Below are 24,306 nucleotides of genomic sequence, written 5' to 3'. Positions count from 1 at the left end.
CTGTGCGTTTACAGGCCAACTGTGCGTTTACAGGCCAACTGTGCGTTTACGGCTCAACTGTGCGTTTATGGGCTCAACTGTGCGTTTTTAGCCTGAAACAGGCCAACTGTGCGTTTACAGGCCCAGCTGTGCGTTTTCAGCCTCAGCTGTGCGTTTTCAGCCTCAACTGTGCGTTTTCAGCCCAGCTGTGCGTTTTTCAGCTCCAGCTGTGCGTTTTCAGCCCCAGCTGTGCGTTTTTCAACCTCAACTGTGCGTTTCAGGTCCAGAAACGCACAGTTCGAGCCCAGAACGCTGTTTTCAGCGTTTAACTCGTTCAAGCACGATTTGAACGGTTCCAGAACCGTTTTCTCCCCAAGATTTTAGGGGATCACTACCCTATCATGGAGAGATTTATGGGGAGCAGTTAGACCCCATTAAACCCTCATTAAGGAGATATTTAAGGGGGCGGTTATACCCTTAACCCCCTATAAATACCTCAAAACTCAACTGAGTTCGGATCCTCTTTTTTGGAGGGGGGGAGCTGACTTTTTGGGGATCCTTGATCGAGCATCTTGCCGCGTTCTGCAGCAACAAGGAGTTTTGGAGACCAGCAACAGGAGCTTCTTCCTTGGCTTATTAACCGAACTTTCGGTTCAAATCAACTCTTTTTCAAGAGTTCAAACTCGTTCAGAGTTATCAACTCGATCAGAGTTCAAAACTTGCTCTGCAAGTTCTTCTAAAACTCGTCAGAGTTATCAACTCGATCAGAGTTCAAAACTTACTCTACGAGTTCTTCTAAAACTCGTTCAGAGTTATCAACTCGTCAAGAGTTATCTTCAAACTTGCCACGCAAGTTCTCCACAGCGTCAAATCGTGAGGAGAAGACATCGTTCCAGTGAATCAAGACGTTCGGATCGTCAACGAGAAGCAAACTCGACGCGAGCATTCGAGGGAGGCATCTCATCGCCACCGTGAAGAACCCAGAATTAAACAAAGGGGAGAATCAAATTCATTCTCCTCTCTTTTGTAATCGGAATCCAAATTGTAATCGATTTTGAGAGGAATACAAGTCAATTTTTCTTTCATTGTCTTTTTACTTTAAATTTCCAACAAACAAAAGATGGCGACTCCGCTGGGGAACAACTTTTCTGACGAAGAAGTGGTGGCGCAATCCGACGTTCATCTCATTGGAACGACCGTTGAAACTCTGATCATCGAGTTCGATCAAGCCAAGTTTGAGAAGGCCCTCTCCTCCGGATCCTTTAGCCCCAAGGCTATGCGCAAGATCCACAAAGTTTCCGAGGAGACTAAAGCTCCAATTGTGGCCAACTCATCTAAAGACTATCTCCCATGGGGGTTGCACTGTTCATACAGTCCCCTCCCTAAAGGAGAAGTCTCGACTTTGGCACGACTCCAGAGCCGATCCTCCAATCAACGCGAACTCCGCGTTTGCGAGCCTCAATATGAGCTCTGCATAGGCCAAGCTAGACGCAACCCTCAGGGGTGCGTTTCCCAGATAGAACGCAGCCTTCAGAGGCGCGTTCCAACATCAGAACGCAGACCTCAAAACTGCGTTGATCTGGCTGAACGCAACTCTCAGGAGTGCGTCCCAGAACTAAAACGCAACTCTCAGGAGTGCGTTCCAAAATTTAAACGCAGACATCAAACCTGCGTTGATCTGGCTGAACGCAACTCTCAAGAGTGCGTCCCAGAACCAAAACGCAACTCTCAGGAGTGCGTTTCACAAACTGAACGCAACTCTCAGGAGTGCGTTTCTGAATCCGAACGCAGATCGCAGGACTGCGTTTCACTAGCAAAACGCAGACTTTGGTCTTGCGTTAATCAAGCTAAACACGACCCTCGTGTTCCTTCTTTGGAACACGATGTGATTCGTCGTGTTCAAAATGATCAACATGGATTTAAAATTCATGTTTACCAAGAACCAGTCCCATCCTTTAACGGACAGGGGGTTCCATCTCTACCCTCACGCTCTGTGAGAGGTGCCAAGGAGACTAAAGCTCCAAAGGTTGCTCCTATGCCAAAGGAAACCCTCTCCTTTAGTCGCCGAGATTACTCGAGCAGCCCTACCTCTAAAGGAGTGGGCTCAGTTTATGCCAAACGCAGCCCTCAGTGGTGCGTTGTGCAATCAAAACGCAGCCTTCAAAACTGCGTTGATTTGGCAGAACGCAACTCTCAGGAGTGCGTTTCAGAACCAAAACGCAACTCTCAGGAGTGCGTTCAAGATCCAAAACGCAGACTTACAAACTGCGTTAACCAACAAAAACGCAACCGGCAAAGGTGCGTTTCATCAACAAAACGCAGACTTCGGTCTAGCGTTAGTAAAACAGAACACGACCCTCGTGTTTCTTCTTCAGAACACGATGCGATTCGTCGTGTTCAAAAAGATCAACGTGGACTCAAGATCCATGTTCACCAGGAGCCAGTCTCATCCTTTAATGGACAGGGGGTTCCATCTCTACCCTCACGCTCTGTGAGAGGTTCATCCCAAGTCTCTGACTTGCGGGAATTGCTGTCGATGTTCAACCGACCGACGAATGTCGTTTTGCTCAATAATCGACGACATCATCACAGGAAGAAGACTTTAGAGGTTGAATACCTTGGAGTCACTTCTAACATGGTTGGTAGAGGGAGATCATCAACCCTTAGTTCTGACGAGTCAGAGACAGATCATTCTCCAAGCGTCAGAGAAATCGCTAACGAGTTTGAAGGAGTCTACCAACGCACTCGGACGCGAACAGGAGCCATTCCCCCTGTCAACTATCGGAGTTTGGCCAGAGAAACTAATTCCGATGACGAACACTCAGCCATTGCAGAGTCCCAGTCATCAAGCTCTTTTGTTGAACATAAGAGCTTCGCTTATATGACGGGAAACCATGAAGATCTCGCAAAGAGACTTGATGAACAGGAGGCCATGCTCAAATCTCAGCAGGAGGCCATCAATGAACTCATGGCCATGTTGACTCAAATCGTCGCAGACAAGGCCAAATCTCAGGAGACAGATTCGCCGCTTAGGCAAGAATCTTCCCGGAGAGGAAAAGCGTCTTCATCCCGACCTCACACAAGCAAAGGGAAGGGAAAAGTGGTTGATGATACAGCTTCTGACCAAGAAGCCCACAAACTGGAATCTTCCTCTGATGGAGGAAGAGAGACTGAGAACGAGCAGAATCTTCAGTCTGCCAAAATGGAAGAATTGGAAGCCCGCCTCAAAGCCATTGCTAATAGAAGCGAGCTCCAAGATGAGGGAGTTATCAGGCCCTATCCTGCCGAATGGGATGCAGCCCCTTATCCTCCAAAGTTCGAGGTCCCGACGCTACAAACTTTTGACGGCACGGGATCACCGAACCAACATATTTATCATTTTAAGTCACAGACTGGAAATGTAATACCAAACGATGCCATACTGGCTCGATTGTTCATTGGCACCCTCAATGGAATTGCCTTCGAATGGTTCAGGAAACTGCCTGCGGGCTGTATCCAAAAGTGGGCGGATCTAGAGAGACTCTTCCTGTCAAGATTCTTTGAAGAGGATACAGAAGTCTCCATCCATACCCTTCTCTCTACTAAGCAGAAGAAGAGGGAATCAGTCAAAACCTTCGTCAAAAGGTTTCGAAATATGGCTTTGCGTTGTCCGACAGGTATGACACAGTCTACCCTAGTACAAACCTGTCGACACAATTTGCAAACCGACCTCCTAGCTCGAATAGGAGTTGCAGAATGTCGTTCTTGGAGACAACTAATCTCTCAAGGCGAGCAGGCTCAAAAAATCATTGCCAGGATCAAAGCTGAAGAACAAAGTAGGCAGGATCAGCCCGAGCAATCAAACCAAGCCCAATCATCTCCTGAGCAACTGGACTAGGCTCACTCTTCCCAGTCAGAAGGGAAAGATACTACGGCCACTGAAGTCAATCCTCTTCAGTAGGATGGCGGGTCCAACAACTATCACGTTAACAGTTACCTCTGATAGTCAAACGCATCAGATAATGACCTACCTGGTGATGTGACTCTATTCCGACTTCATGGATAGTACTCCACTAGGTGATGTGCCTTGTCTACCTTTTTTTTTAATCCCCTGCTAAGTCTTCATCAAGACTGGGGCTTGGTTACTTGGAATCCACTGGATTAAGAGTAACGAATCTTTCACATCGTCGAGTTAACATTACACTTCTGACGATCATCATCCCCACAGAGTATGCATTCAGTTTGCATCACTCCTAATTTGTCACGTTAACATTATACACCTCTGACAAAACCCACTTATCAATCCTCGTCAATAGGATGATAAGTCCCCAAAGTTGCTCCAATCGCAACACAAATTCTTGTCACGTTAACAATACACCTCTGACAAAACCCACTTATCAATCCTCGTCAATAGGATGATAAGTCCCCAAAGTTGCTCCAATTGCAACACAAATCCTGTCACGTTAACACTACACCTCTGACAAAAATCCACTTATCGACTCTCTCCAATAGAGCGATAAGTTCTCAAAATTACTTCCATAGCAATATCTTTCTTGTCACGCTAACACTACACCTCTGACAAAATTCGCTTATCGACTCTCTTCAATGGAGCGATAGGTCCACAAACTCGTCAAGTTAACACCACACCTCTGACGACCAAATCAACTTATCGACTCTCTTCAATAGAGCGATAGGTCCATAAAATACTGTTATGTTAACATAACACCTCTAACAGTCAACCCCCCAATGAACTTGTTAATTCTTTCGGTGTTTCAAGCTACACAGGAAGAAATGACACCAAAAATCCATGCCTTCACGCATGGGGGACTTTATCTCGATCCCTAATTAGAGATAAGTCTACGCCTAACACGCGTTGCCGGTTAATCTTTCGCCGTGAAAAAGACACCAGGATGCATGCCTGGGGGACTTTATCTGGATCCCTAATTAGAGATAAGTCTGCATCTAACACATGCTGCCGGGTAGCCTATTCCCGCAATAATAGCAAAGCCTACGTATTCAATATCGTAGCAGGTCGTTATTAATAACGCCAAAATCCATGCCTTACACGCATGGGGAATTTTATCCTGAATCCTAAGTAGGGATAAGTCAATGTCTAACACACGTTGCCGGTTAGTCTTTTACCGTGAAAAGGACATCAAAATCCATGCCTCACACGTATGGGGGACTTTATCTCGATCCCTAATTAGAGATAAGCCTACGCCTAACACGCGTTGCCGGTTGGTCTTTTCCCGTCAAAATGACAAAGTCTATGTATTCAAAATCATAGCATCAAGACTAAGAGAGTTCATTCTCTTAGCACAACGTTACATGTGGAACGGACCTAGATAATTCACATGCTAGCCCGACTCAAACGGTAATCGGTAAAGGCTTATCAAATCCGTTGATGGCTGAGGGTTTGCCAAAAATCCTACGCACATTTGCAGGCCCATCAGCTTAATAGATGTGAGTCGAGACTTAAAACAGATGCGCCAAAGACAAGTCTCAAAGACTTAGTCAAAAATGCACGGAAGCCACTTCCATGTCTTAAGTCAAAATGTTGACCCGCGATGCAAAAAACCAAACGCCGAGGTCACACCTGTGTTCCAAATTCAACATGCAACGGTGAAACCCGCATCTCAAGTTCAAAATGCAGGGTCCACCCCCACATTCCAGAAGCAGGATTATGGCACATACCTTCACACAGGTCCTGCATGGAAAATCCGTTCAACCAAGCTGCTTTCGAAGCGAGTGCAGAGAACAACTCCTTTGTGACAAGGAATCAACAGCTCCAAGATCAGAGTTGAGATCCAAAGTATTCCGAAAATTCGTCCCAGTCAACCGCGAACTTTCGAAAACTTTGGAGGGGGTTCTGTAGGCTGTCTAAAAATCACAATAGATAGTTGATCCCCCATCAAACACCGATGATGGAAGTTACAATCTGACGACTTCCAGAAGGCTACAATTCGAAGATTTTCACATGTCAAAGAGTTAAAGCAAAGATTACAAAACGACAGTCTTTAGCAATACTCTGACAGAAAGGATTACAAATCGACGATCTCTTCAAACCAAGACGTGGAAGTCCTCCCCGCGTACCATCATCAAGACACTACACCGATTCAATCACCTACGCCGCTTCAACAGCTATAAACACGAATGCAGCTTCTTATGTGAGATGATTGATCTTGATGGCTGCGACAACAACATGACTAATATTATATTAGCAACCATTAGAGGTGCTGATGAGCAGTGTAATGATATTCGACACACTCAGTGGAGATCATGACCTGCAGTTGATAGAGCGTTATTGAGATGCCTCAATTGTCACAAATGGCCTGAATAAGACCTTCTTTACTGGTCTTTGGTGTCATCCATATATAAAGACAGAGAAATCTAAATACTACAACAATCAACAGCTCGAACGCAGCTCCAATCGCTGCCAAGCACAGCTCGAACGCAGCTCCAATCGCTGCCAAGCACAGCTCGAACGCAGCTCCATCGCTGCCCAACGCAGCTCCATCGCTGCCCAACGCAGCTTATCAATCGCTGCCCAACGCAGCTTATCAACCGCTGCCCAACGCAGCTTATCAACCGCTGCCCAACGCAGCTTATCAACCGCTGCCCAACGCAGCTTATCAACCGCTGCCCAACGCAGCTTATCAACCGCTGCCCAACGCAGCTTATCAACCGCTGCCCAACGCAGCTTATCAACCGCTGCCCAACGCAGCTTATCAACCGCTGCCCAACGCAGCTTATCAACCGCTGCCCAACGCAGCTTATCAACCGCTGCCCAACGCAGCTTATCAACCGCTGCCCAACGCAGCTTATCAACCGCTGCCCAACGCAGCTTATCAACCGCTGCCCAACGCAGCTTATCAACCGCTGCCCAACGCAGCTTATCAACCGCTGCCCAACGCAGCTTATCAACCGCTGCCCAACGCAGCTTATCAACCGCTGCCCAACGCAGCTTATCAACCGCTGCCCAACGCAGCTTATCAACCGCTGCCCAACGCAGCTTATCAACCGCTGCCCAACGCAGCTTATCAACCGCTGCCCAACGCAGCTTATCAACCGCTGCCCAACGCAGCTTATCAACCGCTGCCCAACGCAGCTTATCAACCGCTGCCCAACGCAGCTTATCAACCGCTGCCCAACGCAGCTTATCAACCGCTGCCCAACGCAGCTTATCAACCGCTGCCCAACGCAGCTTATCAACCGCTGCCCAACGCAGCTTATCAACCGCTGCCCAACGCAGCTTATCAACCGCTGCCCAACGCAGCTTATCAACCGCTGCCCAACGCAGCTTATCAACCGCTGCCCAACGCAGCTTATCAACCGCTGCCCAACGCAGCTTATCAACCGCTGCCCAACGCAGCTTATCAACCGCTGCCCAACGCAGCTTATCAACCGCTGCCCAACGCAGCTTATCAACCGCTGCCCAACGCAGCTTATCAACCGCTGCCCAACGCAGCTTATCAACCGCTGCCCAACGCAGCTTATCAACCGCTGCCCAACGCAGCTTATCAACCGCTGCCCAACGCAGCTTATCAACCGCTGCCCAACGCAGCTTATCAACCGCTGCCCAACGCAGCTTATCAACCGCTGCCCAACGCAGCTTATCAACCGCTGCCCAACGCAGCTTATCAACCGCTGCCCAACGCAGCTTATCAACCGCTGCCCAACGCAGCTTATCAACCGCTGCCCAACGCAGCTTATCAACCGCTGCCCAACGCAGCTTATCAACCGCTGCCCAACGCAGCTTATCAACCGCTGCCCAACGCAGCTTATCAACCGCTGCCCAACGCAGCTTATCAACCGCTGCCCAACGCAGCTTATCAACCGCTGCCCAACGCAGCTTATCAACCGCTGCCCAACGCAGCTTATCAACCGCTGCCCAACGCAGCTTATCAACCGCTGCCCAACGCAGCTTATCAACCGCTGCCCAACGCAGCTTATCAACCGCTGCCCAACGCAGCTTATCAACCGCTGCCCAACGCAGCTTATCAACCGCTGCCCAACGCAGCTTATCAACCGCTGCCCAACGCAGCTTATCAACCGCTGCCCAACGCAGCTTATCAACCGCTGCCCAACGCAGCTTATCAACCGCTGCCCAACGCAGCTTATCAACCGCTGCCCAACGCAGCTTATCAACCGCTGCCCAACGCAGCTTATCAACCGCTGCCCAACGCAGCTTATCAACCGCTGCCCAACGCAGCTTATCAACCGCTGCCCAACGCAGCTTATCAACCGCTGCCCAACGCAGCTTATCAACCGCTGCCCAACGCAGCTTATCAACCGCTGCCCAACGCAGCTTATCAACCGCTGCCCAACGCAGCTTATCAACCGCTGCCCAACGCAGCTTATCAACCGCTGCCCAACGCAGCTTATCAACCGCTGCCCAACGCAGCTTATCAACCGCTGCCCAACGCAGCTTATCAACCGCTGCCCAACGCAGCTTATCAACCGCTGCCCAACGCAGCTTATCAACCGCTGCCCAACGCAGCTTATCAACCGCTGCCCAACGCAGCTTATCAACCGCTGCCCAACGCAGCTTATCAACCGCTGCCCAACGCAGCTTATCAACCGCTGCCCAACGCAGCTTATCAACCGCTGCCCAACGCAGCTTATCAACCGCTGCCCAACGCAGCTTATCAACCGCTGCCCAACGCAGCTTATCAACCGCTGCCCAACGCAGCTTATCAACCGCTGCCCAACGCAGCTTATCAACCGCTGCCCAACGCAGCTTATCAACCGCTGCCCAACAGCGAGAGCTTTTCGTCGCCGCGGTTTGGATCTTTTTGAACGAGGAGCGTTCATGTCGACGGCGGAGGCGTATTCTGCGTCGACACGAATGGTTGATTCCTTTTGCACAGGGGTCTGCGAGGATCGTTCGTCGACCCACCCAGCAGCTCCTAGACCCGCATTCTCGAATCTCGGCTCGGCCTCAACTGGTTTGGGGGGAAAAGAACCCCCTGCCTCGGCTTGGGCAGATCCCTCAGGCTTGGTTGCCTCGGCCTCTTGGGGCTGGGCCACCCGCACGACTCTGCAGTCATCGTGAGATGTATTGCCGCCAGAAGAGGACGATTGTAAGTACCCCTCGAATTTGATCACAAGTGACTCAACCGTGGTCCCTGCAGCAACTTCGTCAGACTGCGCCACCACCAATTCATCTGAATGACCGGCGCTGAGTCTGCTTCCCTTGGACGATCCGATCGAAGTTGCTGCCGGAGCTTCAGTTCTCAAATGAGGGAGCCCTTGGCGAAGGTCCAGGTTCAACCTTTGGGATATTAGCCAGCCGAATATGCAACGGCCAATCGGTGCTCGTGCCGAGTCTGCTTCCCTTGGACGATCCGATCGAAGTTGCTGCCGGAGCTTCAGTTCTCAAATGAGGGAGCCCTTGGCGAAGGTCCAGGTTCAACCTTTGGGATATTAGCCAGCCGAATATGCAACGGCCAATCCCCCTTTTCATGCTGGCTAAAGCTGGGTTTTAGTAGGCAAGGGATGACATGGGCCATCCCTTGATTCATGGGATTTGACCATGTGAGGGAGACAGCTTGACTGCTCCTTGAATTATGGGATGTGACCACACGTCGTTCAGAGATATCCTGCTGTTCACCTGCAACAGGAGCGGTCATTCGAGGAGCCATGTTTTACATCACGTCACTTAGGAATGGGAAAGCCCCTCCTCGTATGCGTGACAGCAGCTGTCAGATACTCGAGTGGATATGGCCAACTCACTGAGCGCCGGCGGCTCTCGTCCCCTCACTTGGACAACTGAGGTGAGCCGCATTTATGAACGCGCAGGTTGATCTGGCATCTGTCCGATCACTCGTACCGTGAGCAGTCATTCGACGGGCCTGGAGTACCGTGTTTTCTCTCTTCAGGCCGAGAGAGGTGGGAAAGCGGGTTCCTGGTACTCGAGTAGGCTTGGACAGCTCGCCGGGTGCTAGCGGATCCGGCTCTTGACTCAGACAGCCGAGGTGAGCTGCATTTATGAATGTTCAGGCCGACTTGACACCTGCCCAATCATTCGTACTGTGAGCGGCCGCTTGACGGTCTTGGGGTACTGTGCCCTCTCCCTTGATTTGTGGGATTTGACCACTGATGTAACTGTTCCCATACTCCAAGTGGGCAGTTGACAATGAGCTGGCGAGTCTGCAGCTTGGGTCCGCAGGCGAGCTTAGGACTGCAGGCAGACTTGGGTCTGCAGGCGAGCTTGCAGGCGAGCTGAGTCTACAGGCGAGCTCAGGTGCGCAGGCAGACTACTTGGGGTCTGCAGGCGGATTTGGGACTGCAGGCAGGCAGACTTGGGTCTGCAGGCGGATTTGGGCTGCAGGCGAGCAGGCAGACTTGGGTCTGCAGGCGGATTTGGGCTGCAGGCGAGCAGGCAGACTTGGGTCTGCAGGCGGATTTGGGACTGCAGGCGAATTTGAGCTACAGGCGAGCTCCTGAGCATGGATTGAAGAATAGGCCGTAACTTTCAAACCGTAAGTCGGAATTGGACGAATTATATATGAAAATCGCCTATCTCGACGAGATGGAGCCATCCGAACCAAGATGAAGGCTTCGGTTCGCTTCCTCCGTTTCGCCAAATTCCTTACGGTTTGGGAGACATCTGCGTTTTCCCCTTTTTCTGCTATTTCGGGCGAGGTTTTAGCAGTTTTGTTCTGAACTTCTCTGATAAGGATTTAAAGGCAATTTTTATTGCCTACAAAAATATCTTTCTTGTCACGTTAACACTACACCTCTGACAAAATCCGCTTATCGACTCTCTTCAATGGAGCGATAGGTCCACAAACTCGTCAAGTTAACACCACACCTCTGACGACCAAATCAACTTATCGACTCTCTTCAATAGAGCGATAGGTCCATAAAATACTGTTATGTTAACATAACACCTCTAACAGTCAACCCCCCAATGAACTTGTTAATTCTTTCGGTGTTTCAAGCTACACAGGAAGAAATGATGAAAAAGACACCAGGATGCATGCCTGGGGGACTTTATCTCGATCCCTAATTAGAGATAAGTCTGCATCTAACACATGCTGCCGGGTAGCCTATTCCCGCAATAATAGCAAAGCCTACGTATTCAATATCGTAGCAGGTCGTTATTAATAACGCCAAAATCCATGCCTTACACGCATGGAGAATTTTACCCTGAATCCTAAGTAGGGATAAGTCAATGTCTAACACATGTTGCCGGGTAGCCTATTTCCGTAATAATAGCAAAAGCCTACGTATTCAATATCGTAGCACCAAAATCCATGCCTTGCACGCATGGGGAATTTTATCCTGAATCCTAAGTAGGGATAAGTCAATGTCTAACACACGTTGCCGGTTAGTCTTTTACCGTGAAAAGGACATCAAAATCCATGCCTCACACGCATGGGGGACTTTATCTCGATCCCTAAATAGAGATAAGTCTACGCCTAACACGCGTTGCCGGTTAGTCTTTTCCCTGCTAGCCCGACTCAAACGGTAGTCGGTAAAGGCTTATCAAATCCGTTGATGGCTGAGGGTTTGCCAAAAATCCTACGCACATTTGCAGGCCCATCAGCTTAATAGATGTGAGTCGAGACTTAAAACAGATGTGCCAAAGACAAGTCTCAAAGACTTAGTCAAAAATGCACGGAAGCCACTTCCATGTCTTAAGTCAAAATGTTGACCCGCGATGCAAAAAACCAAACGCCGAGGTCACACCTGTGTTCCAAATTCAACATGCAACGGTGAAACCCGCATCTCAAGTTCAAAATGCAGGGTTCAATAATGCACGGAAGCCACTTCCATGTCTTACGTCAAAACGCTGACCCGCGATGCAAAAAAACCAAACGCCGAGGTCACACCTGTGTTCCAAATTCAACATGCAACGGTGAAACCCGCATCTCAAGTTCAAAATGCAGGGTCCACCCCCACATTCCAGAAGCAGGATTATGGCGCATACCTTCACACAGGTCATGCATGGAAAATCCCTTCAACCAAGCTACCTTCGAAGCGAGTGCAGAGAATAACTCCTTTGTGACAAGGAATCAACAGCTCCAAGATCAGAGTTGAGATCCAAAGTATTCCGAAAATTCGTCCCAGTCAACCGCGAACTTTCGAAAACTTTGGAGGGGGTTCTGTAGGCTGTCTAAAAATCACAATAGATAGTTAATCCCCCATCAAACACCGATGATGGAAGTTACAATCTGACGACTTCCAGAAGGCTACAATTCGAAGATTTTCACATGTCAAAGAGTTAAAGCAAAGATTACAAAACGACAGTCTTTAGCAATACTCTGACAGAAAGGATTACAAATCGACGATCTCTTCAAACCAAGACGTGGAAGTCCTCCCCGCGTACCATCATCAAGACACTACACCGATTCAATCACCTACGCCGCTTCAACAGCTATAAACACGAATGCAGCTTCTTATGTGAGATGATTGATCTTGATGGCTGCGACAACAACATGACTAATATTATATTAGCAACCATTAGAGGTGCTGATGAGCAGTGTAATGATATTCGACACACTCAGTGGAGATCATGACCTGCAGTTGATAGAGCGTTATTGAGATGCCTCAATTGTCACAAATGGCCTGAATAAGACCTTCTTTACTGGTCTTTGGTGTCATCCATATATAAAGACAGAGAAATCTAAATACTACAACAATCAACAGCTCGAACGCAGCTCCAATCGCTGCCAAGCACAGCTCGAACGCAGCTCCAATCGCTGCCAAGCACAGCTCGAACGCAGCTCCATCGCTGCCCAACGCAACTGTGCGTTTTCAGCCGTTAACAGGCTCAACTCTGCGTTTTCAACATCAAAACGCAGAGTTAATCTCTAAAATAGCACGAACTGTGCGTTTTCAGCCTAAAACAGGCTTAACTCTGCGTTTTCCAGCAGACATCTAACTCTGTGACGCAGAGTTAAAGCACAAACGCACACATAACGTGCGTTCTTCAACAAACTCAACCATGCGTCCCAAACTCATGATGCAGAGTTGAATTTCAACGCACAAGCTACCTGTGCGTCTCCAATTCCAGAACGCATGCGGCCTGTGCGTTTCAAACCTTTGACAAAGGTTTAACTCTGCGTCTCAGGCCTTAGACGCAGAGTTAAGGCCCAGAACGCCGTTTTTAGCGTTTGACTCGTTCAAGCACGCAATGAACAGTTCCAGGAACTGTTTTTCCCCCACGATTTGAGGGATTTTCGCCCCACTTAAGAGCGGATTAAGGGGGTAGTTACCACCCTAAATCCCCTATAAATAGTGAGAAACTCAACTGAGTTCGGGGGCTTCTTTTTTGGGCAGCAAAGAAGCGATCTGCGGCTTTTTGGCTCTGGGCTCTGGGATCCTTCTTTTTGGGCAGCAAGGGGGAGATCGACGTTCATCCTCAGCAACGATCGACCACAGGAGCATTCCCTTGGCTTGTTAACCGAACTTTCGGTTTAAATCAACTCTTCCATAGAGTTTCAAACTCGTTCAGAGTTATCAACTCGTTCAGAGTTATCAACTCATTCAGAGTTATCAACTCGATCAGAGTTCAAAACTTGCTCGGCAAGTTCTTCTAAAACTCGTTCAGAGTTATCAACTCGTTCAGAGTTATCAACTCGTTAAGAGTTATTTTCAAACTTGCCACGCAAGTTCTCCACAGCGTCAAATCGTGAGGAGAAGACCACGTTCCAGTGAATCAAGACGTTCGGATCGTCAACGAGAAGCAAACTCGACGCGAGCATTCGAGGGAGGCATCTCATTGCCACCGTGAAGAACCCAGATTTAAACAAAGGGAAGAATCAAATTCATTCTCCTCTCTTTTGTAATCGGAATCCAAATTGTAATTGATTTTGAGAGGAATACAAGTCAAATTTTTCTTTCATTGTCTTTTTACTTCAAATTTCCTACAAACAGGATGTAATCCTAGAATTATTATCCACAGCCTTTCTTGGGAAGCAATAAACACAAAATTGCCTGAGGGAGAAGCCTAGGTAGCAGTATGAGATGAATGCCTTTTGATATATTTCTCATATTCCTTCCTTGGAGATCATCACTGCATCAGTCTTAGAGGTATGAAATTGCATCTCTCTATCATCAGAAGTCACTTAATTTGCCCATTTAGCTTTATTAAACCAGTCCTCACATTTTAGAGATGCGATTTGTCCTCCCACAATAATTGCATCAATCTTGAATAGGATTGTTGTTAATACTCCCCAGCCTATGGATACATCATTGAAAACTCCCCCTAAATCACTACCACATCCTCAGCCTCGACAGGAACCCTATCCCGCAACTTGGGCACGATTTCCCAGCAACAGTAGTAGAATCAAGTGTAGAGTCATAAAGGTGTGTAAAACACAACCAAGGGCACATGTGAAAGATGACATTGTCTCGTCAACCAACAACTATCCATGAATATGGTTGAGATTGTCATCTAAGTCTTGGAGAGACTTAGCAATGTTGAACTCTTTATTTTTTCTTTTTTATTTCTGAAGATCGCGAGTTACTGGCTGATAAGTACAGAGCTCATCCCGCATCCCCTTGACGGAAGGAAAATGCTCATTGATAGGATGAGCATCTTGCTTCAGGAAGAACTATATATTATAGAGCTCATAGACACAGGAGATATTGGTGTCTTGAGCATCCATCTACTTCAGGACATTTGAGATCTCCTTTGTTGTCTGCAGTAAAAGTACATTGGAGGCAATATTGAGCTCCATTCTGTTAAGGAACCAAGTCATTACGACATTAGTTATCCTTATGCGAGGCTGAGAATGTGACATCTTTGCCATCTGGAGTACAAGAGATGAGATGTGACAACTTTTCTGGTGAACCAAGGAACAAAAGAAATGCTTGAGACGGTAGATTTTAATTTTGACCATTAAGCTTGATTGTGGTCACCAAAGGTACTTTGTGATCAAGGACAGAGGCCACGAGAGTAGACAATTGATACATGGCAAATAGGGAATAGAGAGGCAGTGGAAATATAGGCAACAACTGGACATGAACACAAACTAGTATAGGAATACAAACTAGCGATAACAGATCGTGGTGACGAAAGCGATCAGGTAGGCAAACATACAAGTAGGTGTAAAGAGTTTACGTCGTGGTCATAGGGGGGAAATCAGCAACTCTGGTACCCTAATGCGAATAGTAACTCTGACCTGAGTAGTAAAGGAAGAAAAAAAGAAAGAGGGGTAGGTTTGGCGGTTTGGGTTTGGGAATCTGCTTTCGTTTATGGCATCAGGAGATAAAGCACAAATTGGGCTATGTTGAGCCTACTCAGATCAGAACTAAAACTCGTTGATTCTCTTTCATCTATCGGCAGATCGTAAGCAATTTTTCGCATTTCCTGTTGAGATCCTAAGTCTCCAAGTAGGCCCTCTTGGCCACCCACGACCGTTACTTCTATGTCCTGCTTCCTCTGTTAGTGAAAATCTCTCTTTCGCCTTATCCTAATATGATCTTTCCAGGTATTCAATCGACAATATCTCTGAGCTAAGAGAATGAAATTAGGATTCCTTCCTAGAAAGAGTGCTAGCGCTAACCAGGGATAGGAGTCACCTGCTATCCAATTTGTTTTTTTTTTCATCGAGTTGGGGGAAGTGTGATGAATACCAAGCTAAATCCAGCAGCTGCGGACCCATCAAAGTCGAGTGTCCATTTCCTTCGGACTTCTGGAGTCAAGACATGCTCGTCTCCGTTCTGTCAAAGGCATGAAGTGGAGGGGGGTCACTGCGGTTATTCCGCTAGTGGAACAAGAAAGACATGGATGTTATATTCAATACGTAAGAAAAGAATTTTGCATGCTTTCCGTATCAACTCAGAGGGGTCAGTGAGCTGGTTTGGTCTATCCCTTCACTTAACTGAAAGCGTACACTCCATAGGGAACTTTTTATTACTCACGCAAAGCGCTACCGCCAGCTCATCCTGTTCTTCCTGAACGGTGAGGCATTGCATTCTTCTAGCCGCCGCTTCGATCTAGTGTTAAACTACTACTATTTCTCTTGTCGTGAATGCTAACTCCGCAGCAAGAGTTGAAGCTTCGATCTAGTGTTAAACTACTACTATTTCTCTTGTCGTGAATGCTAACTCCGCAGCAAGAGTTGAAAGACTGGGAGAGAAAATAAAGGCTGCTTCGGTCGAACCTACCCTTACCTCATTCAGAATAGGAGACTTCCTCATCCAAGCACTCATATAGGTCAGTCGGGATCGTTGCAATTTAGAGGGCTGAAGATGCATTTAGCGCACACCACTCATCATCATTCAAAGCGTCAGAGCCGGCAAGTTAGTACTAGGATGAGAATGAATGAGATGAGCAGTCATGCAACGACTAGGTCGTGTGCTCAGGACAAGGATAGGATCAGCTACGCTCTGATACCACATCAGAGAGAAGACACCCAAATAGTTATTAAACTATTTGGTGTATTTCCTCTTTAAATAGAGAAACGGGAATCTTGGATCACAAAGGATGTAAACTTGAGATACAAGATATATCACGAACACTGAACAACCACTAAACTGGTATATGGATACGCCCCGGGGCTGAACCATATAGGGCCTAACAGGTCCTGTTCCCTCTTGGGTGACTGAAAAAAGAGTATTAATATTTGCACTTAAATACTCTATAGTTTCCTGCTTTGCACTTATATACCTTCAATTATTTTTGGTAACACTTATATAACCTGAAGTTCTTAGAACTTGCACATTCATGCCCTCACTTGTTTTTGACAGCACTTACATGTCCTAATTTTTTTTTAAAACTTGCAATTAAATACCCTCGGTTACGCAAATGAGGAATTTTTTCCCCGAAAGTTCTTGTGCAACACTATACATACTAGTTTTAGAACTTTTTAGCACTTTGTATTAAAATTTACTATTCAAACTATCATAATTCTATTTTAAAATAATATCTAGACATGTTTAACTTAAAATCTGGCAAAAACATGTGAGTATCACAGGAGAATTTTCTAGGGGAAATTCTTGCGTTTGCATAACTAAGGATATTTAAGTGCAAAGTGCACGTTTTAAAAACTTTAGGGTGTATAAATGCTACCAAAAACAAGTGAGGATATATAAGTGCGAGTATTAAAAGCTTTAGGGTATACAAGTGCTGCCAAAAACAATCGAGGGTATATAAATGCGAGAGGAAACTATAAGGTATGTAAGTGCAATAAGCTATTAACATAAAATAATTTTCTAAACTATAAAGGCTAAAGTGTAAAATTCTCAAACAAAAAAGAAATTGCTCGTTTCTTTCTCGCAATTATTATAATTTGCATGAGATGGTGATCTCGAATATGGAAGATAATTTTGTGGTTGGTAGACTAAGCATGGAATTCAAGTGCCTATAGATATGTTTATGATTAATGAGGAAGATATAATAAAACAGTTTCAAAAATTGAGGACAAGAAGAATTTTATTTTAAACATTATATTCTAAGTGAAAATATAATTTGAAAGTCTTGTTACATAATGATCAATATGCTAATCAACTGTGCCAAAAAATTATATGTTGTCATGTTTAATTATTTTTCGGACCCCTTTACCAAAATTCCTTGCTCCGCCACTAGACATGCCCACTAACAAAACAATCTAACAAATTTTTTTTTTAACAATTATCATTCTCACGCACTCTCTATATGGTAAATTTGGAATGCATCTCTATTGCTGAAAAATTGTTACCAGAGTTCTTAGGAAAATATGCCACATTAATGTTACTGCAGAATATACTACTTTGGTACTAAAAGATACAAACATCTAAATAAAGACGTGGAAGGATCTGACATGCTTGCATCTTGAAGTATAATACAGGTAGCATTAATTACTCAAATATTTTTCTTGCAGCAGGGCTCCAAATCTAGCTCATGTAAGCTTTAAAATGTTTAGTTGGCTATCAATAAGGGCTAATTTTTTAAAAAAATAATGGAAATGTGGGAAATCTATGAAGCTACATACTTAATCTTGAAGTTCATACATAATCGAACTCGAAGAACTAAGCTTGATTTTAAAACACTAGGAGATTATTCTTGGCCTAAAAAGCCAGCTTTTAGTGTTCAAAGCTATTTTGAGTTTGAAAATTGCATATCTAAACCCTTATTATTTGTCTAATTCATGTAATAGTAATATCACATATTTATGACCTCTCTATTTTAACAACAATAGTTAAAGCGGGGATATTGACGCCCTGCAGAGTAGTTCACTAGAATATTTTAGCGACTTATATTTCCATTTAAAGGTGAAAAAACTTCGGAATATATTTTGCAGGCAAAGATGGCGAGGGAGCGAATATTCGAAGAAAGACTTCCGTTGGAAAATTAAATGAAGTGAGCAAGCAATGTGTGTTCAAGCTATTCTTTAAGTAAATATAATCACGGTTAGATTTGGGAAGAAAACGAGAGTTTTCTTTTTTCCCCTTAAAGAAATGATTCCATTAGTTTTCCAGTACTGTAATTAAGCAACGTCAACGCCTTGCGAAACGATTCGCAAAGACCATGGAGTCAGTTGACGGGATCCGCTACAACGTCAATCTGAAGAACAAAAGAGGCAAGCAGCCTCAACAATCGACGAATGGTGGTTTCTCCAAGCCGCCAACAATGGAATGGGTCCGTGTCAAATGGAACCGATCGACGCTGGAGGAGCGCATTCGCAAGCGCCGCGCACTATCAGCGCAGGCACGGGCTCAAGCTGAAGAAGCCCGTAGAGAGCTGCAGAAAGAGGTAGCCAAGAAGCCGCCACCAACTCGCAAAGTTTGGAGGCCGAAGTCTGAAGCGGCGGTTCAGACCAAAAAGCAGCAACTGCAGCCTCCAACCAAAATTCAACCTCCGGCGAACCAAGCTAAGTCGCTGAGAATTCCCATAGCTACTCCGGGAGATCATGCAGAATCCTCCCGAAGGAGAAAGCCAGCCTTGGAGCGCCTCGGTCCAATTCCCGACGAGAGAGGCAAAGCTCCAGTTCACAAGCGTTTGGGCCCGATGAAGAAGCCCAGAACGACTCAACACGCTGGGGGTCGCCGTCACCTCCAGTATAAAAAGATGGCGAGGGAGCGAATATTCGAAGAAAGACTTCCGTTGGAAAATTAAATGAAGTGAGCAAGCAATGTGTGTTCAAGCTATTCTTTAAGTAAATATAATCACGGTTAGATTTGGGAAGAAAACGAGAGTTTTCTTTTTTCCCCTTAAAGAAATGATTCCATTAGTTTTCCAGTACTGTAATTAATGAATTTTTGATGCATAACTCTTTGGCAATATATTGTCCACTTATAGGTCAGCAGTTTTCCTCAGGAGCTAAAAAGTACGTATAAGTTGCCCTTTAGATGGTCACAGAATAGGTCAGCAGTTTTCCTCAGGAGCTAAAAAGTACGTATAAATTTCTATGTATTATCCTTGAAGCAGGTTGAAACTATATATTGTTAAGGGTTTTTTTTCCCTCGCAAAAACCACATTTAAATCACGTCAAATTGATAGAAATCACCTTTCGAGTTTTTTTATACAGAAATCATCTTACGAGTGGATTTAGTTTTTAATTCTCAAATACCCTCCTCATTCTCCCTCCCTTCTCATCCACCCCACCTCCATCCTCCTCCCATTTCCGCCCTCCTTCTCCACCCAGATCATTCTTCCTCCATTTATCCTCATCTCTATCCTCCACCGCATCTTCTCCCTCCTCCTTTCTCCTCCATCTGACTTTCACCTTCTTCCCTCCTCTTCCACCTTCTCTCGTTCCTTTCTCTTTCTTCTCATCTCACCCTCCTCTCTTCTCCTCTCTGATCTCAACTGTGGTTTGCACGGAGGACGACGGCGAAGATGAAGGAGAAGGGAAGAGGAAGAAGGTGCGTGGGGTAGTTAGGGTAGGTGAGGAAGGAGAAGGGAGATGTTGGGCGTTTCGGATAAAAGTTGAATCGGAATTACTCTGAGATGATGGTTGATTGAAAGCTAAACCAACTTATGAGGTGATTTTGTGTTAAAAAAATGAAAGGTGATCAGTTGTGCAACTTATGCATTTATGCCGAACTTTTTCCAGATTTAGCAACCAAAATGAACGAGGAGTTCAAGTATACTATCAAAACAAGTCTTCACTTTGGCTACATTGCAGAACTTAAAGCACTAAGATTCAGTCGTCCAGAGGCATATGTCTAAAAAGAGAATCAACAACCTGACATCGAGCCACGGTAAATAGGGAGAACTCCATCCGTGTTCAACATCTCCAGAAATTCATACTACCGGGTTTGGCGGCTCATATGCATAACATTAGAGCATACACGACGGCATAAGAACAACGCCCCAGTTTTTTTTTTTTTCTTGGAGTACGTTATACTGATTCAGTGAACCAGCGACACCATTAGCAGAAGATGAACCTTTTTTTCTCTGTTCTTTGATGTCATTACCATTTTCTTTTCAGTTACCGCAAAAATAAGGTCGAAAGAAAGAAACATGCATGATTCTTATAATTAATGAGCCAATAATTGGTTAAAAAAAAAACAAGAGCCAAGTACTTGATACCTGGGGGCACCCAAAAAATAAAAGGACCATTCCTTCTTCATTCTGCAAAGGTGCTGTACATTTAGAAGCAAAAAAGACAAAATTCCAAACCAAATATATGATTCTGGATAATTGACGTCCCTCTGCTGCTCTGACCTAACTATATGATCCATTCAAAATTTCAAATGCTGTAACATATCCTTTTCTTAACAATTGCATGCAGCTTTCCATCTTCACTCTCTGCAAGCAAAATAAAAGTAAAACTACAACAGGCAATTAATAGATGGATATGCTTTAACCACAATAAATTATAATGAGCTTGGTTTTTATTGAGGGTAAACATGCCGGGCAGTAAGATAGTATTGACATTAAATATTATTAAAACTGCCAAATAACCTAGCAAGTTTTTCAGACTTGCAACTCAACTCAATTTACAGGGAAGTTTGTGTCAAATTTGTATCTGAATGTAAATTTGAACATGCTCACACTACGAATTTTAACAAGCTTGTCAAATGTTTAAAGATTCATATTGTCAACTATCTCAGAAATTTTTCTCTGCCCAACAGTCCAAGTTATTCGAGCGGGAATTTTCATATGTTCGTGTTTAAACTGAAATTCAAACGAAGTCACTTTGTCGATTTCTTGCAAGAATGAAAAAACTGAACCTGTCAAGATAATGATCAAACTCTACATTAAATGACACAGATATAAGTACACAATAGAATACGCCACTCCCTTTCTTCCTTCTCTCTTGTACAGTTGTGCTATCGCTAAAAATACAGGTCTACTTCCTAAGGGTTACCTACTGTTATAATAGTATTCATAAACGCCAATCTGCCATTACTCCTTAAAAATGCTAATATTCCTCTCATCTGCAGTAGAGAGTGTATTTCGTTAGAATCTGCAAAGAATATGCAACAAAAAAGAATGTGTCTCACTTCAGTTAGGATACCATCTTGCCTTGAACCATACGGTCCATACATCAGAACAACAATAATTTTAGAGAATCAGTGTAAATTGAGAAAACTGTCTTTCTAGAAAACTTGATATTGATTCAACTTTTCAATATAATATTGGTTCCTTGCATGTCTTTTGACAATCAGATACATTCATATTCCAAAATATTGACTAGGTAGCATACATCCAGCATATCAAGGATATGACAGCATTGTCACACGAAACCTTCTGCCTTCACCAAGTTATAAATAGTATAGAAGTATCTCACTCTCAAGGTTGAACAATATTCCATACCAAATTAAGTTAAGAAAGATGAACAAACAAATATGCTGGTGGAGCAGTTGAGAACAGATGATGTGGACATATAACATGAAAAGATAGGCATTTGTTCTCCAATTTACGTCTCAGAACCAGTTTTCAGTAACACATTATAGCACTAATGCGCATACATGTCATAAGTTGAAATGATAAAGTAGCCAGAAATTGGCACAAAATATAGGTCCTTCATGAGAACGAGCAAGGGTGAGGGGATTCGAATAGACAACTGACATACTCGATCAACAGTAGGTCCCACTGCTTTGATATGCCTGCAAATATCTTCATGTCTGGCTTATATCCATTGGATAGCTTCCTAGAACTCTCAAGAATGTTGCAAATTCCTGTCAAAAGAAGGAGGTGGGGAAAACCTTAGCAATTGAAATCCTCATTAGCCTTCTGGTTTCTCAAAAGCCAAAAATACCTTAAGGTGCCTAAGGGCATTCTGAGCATTTTGTGAAGCCATTGATGCTTCAAAATCAACATAAAAATACCTTAAGGTGCCTAAGGGCATTCTGAGCATTTTGTGAAGCCATTGATGCTTCAAAATCAACATAGAAGAGATAATCAAAGTACCTAGTCGTTCTGAGCATTTTGTGAAGCCATTGATGCTTCAAAATCAACATAGAAGAGATAATCAAAGTACCTAGTCAATATTATTTTAAAAATGACGTCAGACCAACAAGAACAGCTGATATATAATGAGGTTATCTCTTATAAACGACATGCAGATAATACTAGTGTGGGGGCATCGAAGTTACTTTAGAGGCCCATTGACTCCTTCGTCAGCTATACGGAAGGGCTTTTTATTCCGAGGTCGACTTTCGATCTATTGTAAAGACAAAAAAAAAAGTTAACAAAATTGTTAAGCCACGCTATCTACCAAAAAATAACACATTATCATATACAATGTCAAAAGCTACTGAAATATACCTTTGTGAGGTTGATCTCTCTCATGGCAAAAACAGCTAGTGCCTTGAAAAGAACACCAGGCCCTTCTTCTAAGGAGAAAACTATGCTTGTCTGGAATGAACCAACGATAAGCTTGTTGTTTCCAACAAATGGCCTTTGATTTATTATATAATGTATAGCTAATTTACCTTGAACGGTCTATCAATGCCTGGAATAATGGGTTCTCGTGCAAGCATTAAGAAGCGAGTTACATTATCAGTATCATCCTGAAGAAGGGAGTGAAGTATTCAGGTAATGATGCAACTAATTACCACCAAGTGATTAAGAAATTAGATATACCTGAATATCATTGGCAAGAATATTCAGATCATAGATCTCAGCGGCTAATGCACTTGCAACTGCCCCTGCATCTTGAAGCTTGTTGGAAGCAACAAACTACACAGGACACATGTTAGGTATATTAACATGCAGAGAGGTGCACTATAAGCAGCATGAGGCATCAATTGGAAGAGATTGCATATCTATTTGATACAATAATTATTTCATGCATTAGTCAAACAACCAGAGAATGCCATGACACAGTCACATTAATAAGAAAGCAGATGACAGCTGATGTGTGTTACTTTTTTATTTTATTTTCCCCCTGTTTACACGTTTCTCCATATAGGGACAAAAGAGGAGTATATCATAGCACTAAATTTTAGAATCTTACCTGTGCTGCACCTGCTGTATCATCAACAGCTTCTCTAACAACTCCCAACTTCGTTAGTGTGTGCTCACACTGGGCAAGAGCCTGAAAATTTTGGCATTAAGAAAGAAGCAATGCTTAAAAACTAAAGTATTTTCAACTTAAATAAATAATATAGTGTGATTAAAATATACTTGTGGATGACTGAGAACTCTTTTCAGGTCTTGTAATTTCACACCATAGTTGGCTAGTAAACAATGTCGTACTGCATATTTCACTTCACCAACAATATGTAATTTATGGCGAAGTAAAAGGTCATAATTGCGATGTATGCTACCACCTAATGAATTTTCTATTGGTAGCACTGCACGATCAACAAGCCAACGTTCAACAGCCTGCACTCAGCAAAGGGATAAACTTTTAAACTTTTACACAAACACAAAAGATGAAAAGAGAGGAAAAAATAACCTAGTTGAACAAATTGAATGTTGTAGATCAGGCATGTTGAAGCTGACAACAAACCGGCTTTTAATGCACACAATTTGAAAATGGAGAGATCTGATTTAACAGACAACCAAAAGAATCAAGTTCATAATTATTTCATAATTCATGACTCTTTCCAATTGGATCAAGGATATAACAAAGTTTTGAATTATGTATAAAGGTGATTGGGATTTCTTTTGAATCTCTTTATGTTGATTTTTTAATGTGGTGAAATATGGATCTGATGAATGAATTCCCAGCATAGCAGTCTTAGAGGAAAGATATTGTGAATTTTGGGATACTGATAATTAGGTGAATGATAATGAATGTATAAAAGTTCAGTTTCCTAACTAATATTATTGGTTACGATGTTCGGAATATGAGAACAAGTATTGAGAGAAAGGAATTTATTTTGCAGATAGACACCCTAAGGGTAAAAAAATTTTTTTACCCAATTCTGAATTTAGGGGGTAATAAGAATTAACCATTTCATTTATATAGATAAACGAGCTTGAATCTAGCAAAGCATGCACATGCTTTA

The 24,306-nt window shown here is 44.2% G+C and overlaps 2 protein-coding genes across 8 annotated transcripts in view; one reads left to right on the top strand and one right to left on the bottom strand.

The window, feature by feature from the left end:
• The window catches only part of LOC109840622 (protein DETOXIFICATION 12-like), a 46,879-nt gene extending 28,509 nt beyond the window's left edge, over nt 1-18,370 (top strand). For both annotated transcript variants that reach the window (XM_020409344.1, XM_020409343.1), the window contains one exon: nt 18,198-18,370. In XM_020409344.1, coding sequence (XP_020264933.1) covers nt 18,198-18,251 — 54 coding nt within the window. In that variant the 3' untranslated portion in view covers nt 18,252-18,370. The remainder of the gene's footprint in view (nt 1-18,197) is intronic.
• The window catches only part of LOC109840623 (arogenate dehydratase/prephenate dehydratase 2, chloroplastic-like), a 55,894-nt gene that overhangs the window by 30,579 nt on the left and 1,009 nt on the right, over nt 1-24,306 (bottom strand). For 2 of the 6 annotated variants that reach the window (XM_020409348.1, XM_020409349.1), the window contains exons 4-11: nt 23,477-23,677; nt 23,307-23,387; nt 22,934-23,029; nt 22,783-22,860; nt 22,616-22,705; nt 22,444-22,511; nt 22,177-22,258; nt 21,921-22,026 (exon numbers count right to left, since the gene is read on the bottom strand). In XM_020409348.1, coding sequence (XP_020264937.1) covers nt 21,967-22,026; nt 22,177-22,258; nt 22,444-22,511; nt 22,616-22,705; nt 22,783-22,860; nt 22,934-23,029; nt 23,307-23,387; nt 23,477-23,677 — 756 coding nt within the window. In that variant the 3' untranslated portion in view covers nt 21,921-21,966. Of the gene's footprint in view, nt 1-20,354; nt 20,651-21,076; nt 21,312-21,920; nt 22,027-22,176; nt 22,259-22,443; nt 22,512-22,615; nt 22,706-22,782; nt 22,861-22,933; nt 23,030-23,306; nt 23,388-23,476; nt 23,678-24,306 lie in introns of those variants that run through there. The other 4 variants (XM_020409345.1, XM_020409347.1, XM_020409346.1 and 1 more) reach the window with 4 other exon arrangements.

Source organism: Asparagus officinalis, chromosome 5 (assembly GCF_001876935.1).
Source record: "Asparagus officinalis chromosome 5, Aspof.V1, whole genome shotgun sequence".
Lineage (NCBI taxonomy): Eukaryota > Viridiplantae > Streptophyta > Magnoliopsida > Asparagales > Asparagaceae > Asparagus > Asparagus officinalis.
The sequence above is the reverse complement of the archived record's forward strand: the minus strand, read 5'-3'. Positions and strand labels throughout refer to the sequence as shown.